The sequence below is a fragment of the Mchenga conophoros genome, linkage group LG3 (genome assembly GCF_057382185.1).
Source record: "Mchenga conophoros isolate Kocher_MC1m ecotype Shallow Benthic linkage group LG3, M_conophoros_male_GT1.1, whole genome shotgun sequence".
Classification (NCBI taxonomy): Eukaryota; Metazoa; Chordata; class Actinopteri; order Cichliformes; family Cichlidae; genus Mchenga; species Mchenga conophoros.
Genome location: NC_140528.1, coordinates 76746444 through 76751589, shown reverse-complemented (window position 1 = coordinate 76751589; position 5146 = coordinate 76746444). Strand labels below are relative to the sequence as shown.

The following is a 5146-nucleotide window of genomic DNA, read 5'->3' as shown; positions in this document are numbered from 1 at the left end:
ATCTATAACACACATAGTGACTATCTGAAACAAAGCAAAGGGATGTTCATATACATGTGTGAATGTACATGAGCTAATGATTAGCGTTAAATTTTTTTTTAGTTTTAATATAATTACTTGAATTAATTACTTAAAAGTGCAAAAAACCTGTGAGCAGATTATTTTTCAAACAGAGGTAAAAGTAACCAAAAACTTCTTTAAAAAACTTGCTTTAAATCATATTGTTTAATATGTATGTGGGTGTTAAAATATTTTAAGGTTTGTCTTATGAAATACTAGTTTTTCTTTCTATCTCACAAAAACAAAAATTACAATATCTGGGATGTGTTCTTCTGTACACAAGAACAAAAATGAGAAGGTATGTAAGTTGTTACTTGATGTTAAATGATTTCTTGAGGCTTTTTTCTGCCTGCTCTTTTGTGATGTCATTCCAACTTTCAGGAATATCAGCAGGGTTTGCATTATATTCTTTGGCAAGGTCCGTGTTGTACTTTGCCATTACATATTTCCAGTAGTCTGATGCCTCAAGGCTCAAATCTGGAGGGATTTTCCAGTCTGGGTAAATTTCCTTGTAATTCTTGTAAGGGTGCCATCTACCATTTGTATCAATGCAGCTAAAACACTGCTCACTGATCACAGAGGAAGAGCATATGTCAGTGACAAGTTTGTTTGTTACATGCCAAGTGTATTTACCCAGACCCTGTGGCCTATGCACTGCAGCAAAATGCTCATTATGTTTTCCTCCTCCGTCATCACAGACAACTTTGCAGAATGGACACTGTTTGCCACAACCAACCAGTTTGTTGAAAAGCTCATTCTCAGGCTGCACATGGAGCTGCTGTAGTTTCACTTCAAAGTTCAGTGTCTGAAACTCTTTTCTCAGAACTTGTTCCATCTCATTCACAGACACTGTGAGCCAGTCAGCAAACTGTTTCTTGTCAGCATTGTTCAAAAACATGAAAGCACCAAGAGCATCTTTGGAAATTACCAGTTTATCACCAAGTTCTTTACAAATATCTTCAACAAATGTCTTCAAGTCATGACTCTTTCCTGTTTTTGCCATGTTGATGGCATCATTTATGCTTCTGATACATGACTGGAGATGTCGGTCCTCAAATTCAAATGCTGTTGACACATTTGAGTAGCGCTCCACTATTTGGTGGTAAATCCATGTTTTTACATAATCCTCATATGAAAAAATATAACTCAGATAGTTTTTTAAATCATTCTTTGAGAGTAAATCCAATAAAACTGAATACTGGAAGGACATTCGTGTGCTGAACTGCTCACATGTCTGCATTTCATCAATGATTTTAGGACCCAGGGACTGATTGATAAAGTCTTGAACAGCAGGCTTCAAGCACTGGTTGGTGAATTCTTCTGCTTTCTTTTGACATTGGTCTTCTTTATTAACCACATGTTTGAAATCATCACAAAACCTGTCCTTGTTCTTAATCAAACATTTGTAGGGATCATTTTCTTCATACACTTTCTTAAACTCTATGGCTGCAATTCCACAGATGTGCTGTTTTAGAAAAACTTCAAACATAATGTCTCCCTTGACGTCTTGGTTTTTCTCAAGGTTCTCATCAGTGATGTGTAGGATCTCCTTGATGTATGTGTCACAGTACATTTTTTTCCTTCTCACTTTTTCACTCACAAACTGAGTGCAAACATCTATGATGCTGTCAGCCAGTTTTTGTGCAGCCATTATGTAATCTTGAATGTCAAAAAACATACCTACTTCCTCAACTCTATTTGAGTATCTTTCAGCTGTATATCTGAAAGGTACCAAACCACAATCTTCCAGCCTTTTTTCTAAGAGTTCAAGTGTAACGTCCCCTTGATGTTTCAGGCTTTCTCTCAGATAAGATGATGCATTGGTAAAGATTTGCTCAGCTTGCTTTTCAGAACAAGGAAGTTTCTTCAGTGTTTCACACCACATCTTGAGAAACTTATTTTCAAGTTCTGTCTCTCCCATCGGAACATTATTTTTCCAACACTCATTAATCAGTAGCCAAACTGCATTTTCAATCTCTTTTATGTGATTCTCTTTGATTCGATCAATTTCTATCATTTCCTGTGTGATTTCTGCTGCTGCTGTGAGTTGATTAAAAACACTCCTTTCCATTTCACGCCGAAGGCTCTTTACATTGCTTGAAAATTCCTCTTTATATCCTTCGACAAGATGAACATGACCGTCTGTTTTCTTAAAATATTGTCTCAGATTTTCTAGAAGTCTTGTCTCCCATGTGGACAGCACTGTGGAGGCTTCAATTTTCAAACGTTTGAGAAATTCTCTGATGTCAGAAAACTGAGATTTTGCTACAATTGTACCAAAATTGGAAATTCTTGTTTCTGCGTTTGTTACCCAGGTGTACATCTCTTTTTTGAATTCCCACTCCCATTTGTTGAATTCTGTGCAGAGTCTCATGTATAAATCAGCTACGAGATTGTTTCTGAAGCTGAAGATGAAGCTTTCGTGCTTTACTGCATTCCATAGGTTTGACATCCACTCTTTAAAATCCAAGATATCCTTGGCCGATGACTGACAGTTTCCCAGCAGTTGGATGATGTGTTTCTTGAGCTCATATACAGCCTCACTGTAGCCTGCACTGACTGGTGCCATTGGCGGGTTTCCATTCCAGAGTCCAGGAATGTACCAGTTCCCAGTGTCTGGACTGTACTCCATCACATCAGTGAAGCTCTTGTTCTCCTCTTTCTTTTCCATTCTAGCTGCTGCCTGGGTCATCTCATTTAACTGTTCCAGGAGCAGTTTCCTGTCTTGTAAGTTCTTCTCATGGGCTGAAACATCGGACACATTCTGGTGAACAAACACACATTTAGGCTTTTTGCCCACCTCCTTCATCCTGAGAAAAGCATGCACAACTATTTGTAGGATGTCCTTCATTTCAGTCGAATTCTCCATTGCAACATTGACAATGGTGACATCACTCAGCCCCACAACAAGTGTTGCAAGCTCATTGTCGTGCTCATAGCTGTTGTCCAGTTGTGCAAGTTCTGGTGACTTTAAGCCCTCAGTGTCAATGATCAGCATGAAGTCACAGTTTAGGACTTTTTTCATATCTTCATCGATTTTGATGAGCGACATAAAAGCACCTCGAGTACATCGACCACTGCTGACTGCAAACTGCACTCCAAACATGGTGTTAAGGAGAGTGGACTTTCCTGTGCTTTGAACTCCAAGAACTGTGACTACACGTATCTTTCTGTTTGGAGAAATCAAGTCACTGAGCTGAGAGAGAACATCACTCACCCATCTGAGAGGGATGTTGGATGCATCTCCATCTACAAGCTCAAGGGGAAATCCATCAAGCAACAACTGTGCACACAGTTTGGGCAGATGCTGCAGCTGTTGATGTGCTGGATCTGTTTGTGGAAGGGACAGTGAGGCTTCATAGATCTGACCCATTTCACGGAAGAAGTGTTCAGTCCCCAGTGAGCTGTTGGAAATTTGTCTGTCAATTTCCTTGATCTCTTCTTTGTTCTCAGAGTTCTTAAATTTTTCTTTATATTTTTCCCGAAGTTCAGACAATTTTACATGAGACAGGTTATCGAGGTTCATTTGCATCAATTTCAGGAAATAAAACCTCTCTGTTCCTGGGCTTGATATTGCATTGATGAAACATGTCATAGCTGTCGACATGTTATAAGAGTTCTGCTTTTTCCGCAGTTCTTTTTTCTGTAACAGAAGTTCACTTCTGTAATCTTCAATATTTCTAGACCCGATATGTTGAAGTCGAAATTCTTCCTTCTCTAAGCAGGTCAGTTTTTTCCATATTTCACCTTGCCGTGGAAGCTGATCTTCTTTGTATTTATGGATGTCATGAATTTCAGCAGTGATGGCTTCTGCATTTGTCTTTGCAGTCTGACACTCTGGAGAGTCTTCATCAACCAGGATTCCCAGTTTATAGGCAATGTCTGCCATCTGCTCTATTGTCATCTTAATCTTTGAGTTCTTCACCACATCTCTGACTTTTTTTCTCAAAGTTTGTACAAAATCTGCATCATTTTTCTGTTTCTTCTTAGTTATGATGTTGTTGTTACTCAAGCCCAATTTGTTTGCTACTGTTCTTAAAACCTCGTTATTACTTTCACCATTACCAACCAAGAAGATCTGTGTCTTTTGGTTTATGTTAGTGAGTAGACTGCACTCAGACTCATCCAAATCGCCGAAGAACACAAAAACTGCTGCAGATGTCTGACACAGAAAAGAGTATTGTGTTTCAAAAGATTCAATGTCCCCACGAAGGTTAGCTACAGCCACTGGCTGACTGAAAATATCAATGTTTGTGTTTCCACCAGGAAGATACCAAGTAATTTCAGTCAGTCCGTTGGATATTGCTCTTGGACTGTCACCACACTCCATGTTGCGGTGAACAAAGGTGTCATGGTACTGCTGAGAATTGCTCAGAAGCTTATTGAGAATCTCTGACTTGGACCAGGAGCACTCACCCAGTCTGACAAAAGAGATCATTGGAAGTTCAGAGAGAACGATTCTGTCTTCAATGAAGCCCTTGGACTCTGACAGAGACTGAGGTCTGTACTTTTTAACAATGTCTCTCATGGCCCACAGCATGAGTGTGCACTGATTGGTGTCACAATTGGGAAGCAGCAGAGGAACAGAGAACTGACACATGGACATTTTTACTGCCATTTCCTGCTGTACAAAACCATCAGAACACAGAAAGAGAGCAGTGATTATGTCGAGTGGGTTTGGCATGTCTGTGATCAATGATTGATCATTATGTTTTATCCTATTTCTAGCTGTGACATTAACCATCATCAGTTCCTTTAGAAAATACCATGGGAGGTCTGATTTATACTTGGCAGGTTCATCATTAATCATCTGCTCATCAATCTCAAGTAATTTGCTACGTGATTGTTTCTCCCTGTAGTACCGCTTCAAGTTCAAGTCCTCCAGTATGCTCACCAGGTGCCTCCCTGTTGATATAAAAAATTTTGTTATTTCTGTAACCATCTTAATGACTACCGGTATGTTTCTTACACATACAAATCTAATAACATCGTTCGCATAAAACGACCACTTCCTGTGGTAGTCTTATAGCTTTCATATATATACATAGGTATACTGCAAGGTATATCGTATCATTGTTCAAGTGTT

The 5146-nt window shown here is 39.1% G+C and overlaps 1 protein-coding gene across 1 annotated transcript; it reads right to left on the bottom strand.

The window, feature by feature from the left end:
* Positions 1-330: 330 nt before the first annotated feature.
* On the bottom strand, positions 331-4807 carry LOC146580545 (interferon-induced very large GTPase 1-like). The gene has a single exon (XM_085269623.1). The coding sequence runs from the start codon at positions 4805-4807 to the stop codon at positions 371-373; it is 4437 nt and encodes a 1478-aa protein (XP_085125749.1). The 3' UTR covers positions 331-370.
* Positions 4808-5146: the final 339 nt, after the last annotated feature.

What these genes read in the sequence shown, in the direction of transcription:
- LOC146580545 (XM_085269623.1), bottom strand. Translation starts at nt 4,807, where the DNA reads ATGATGGTTAATGTCACAGCTAGAAATAGGATAAAACATAATGATCAA.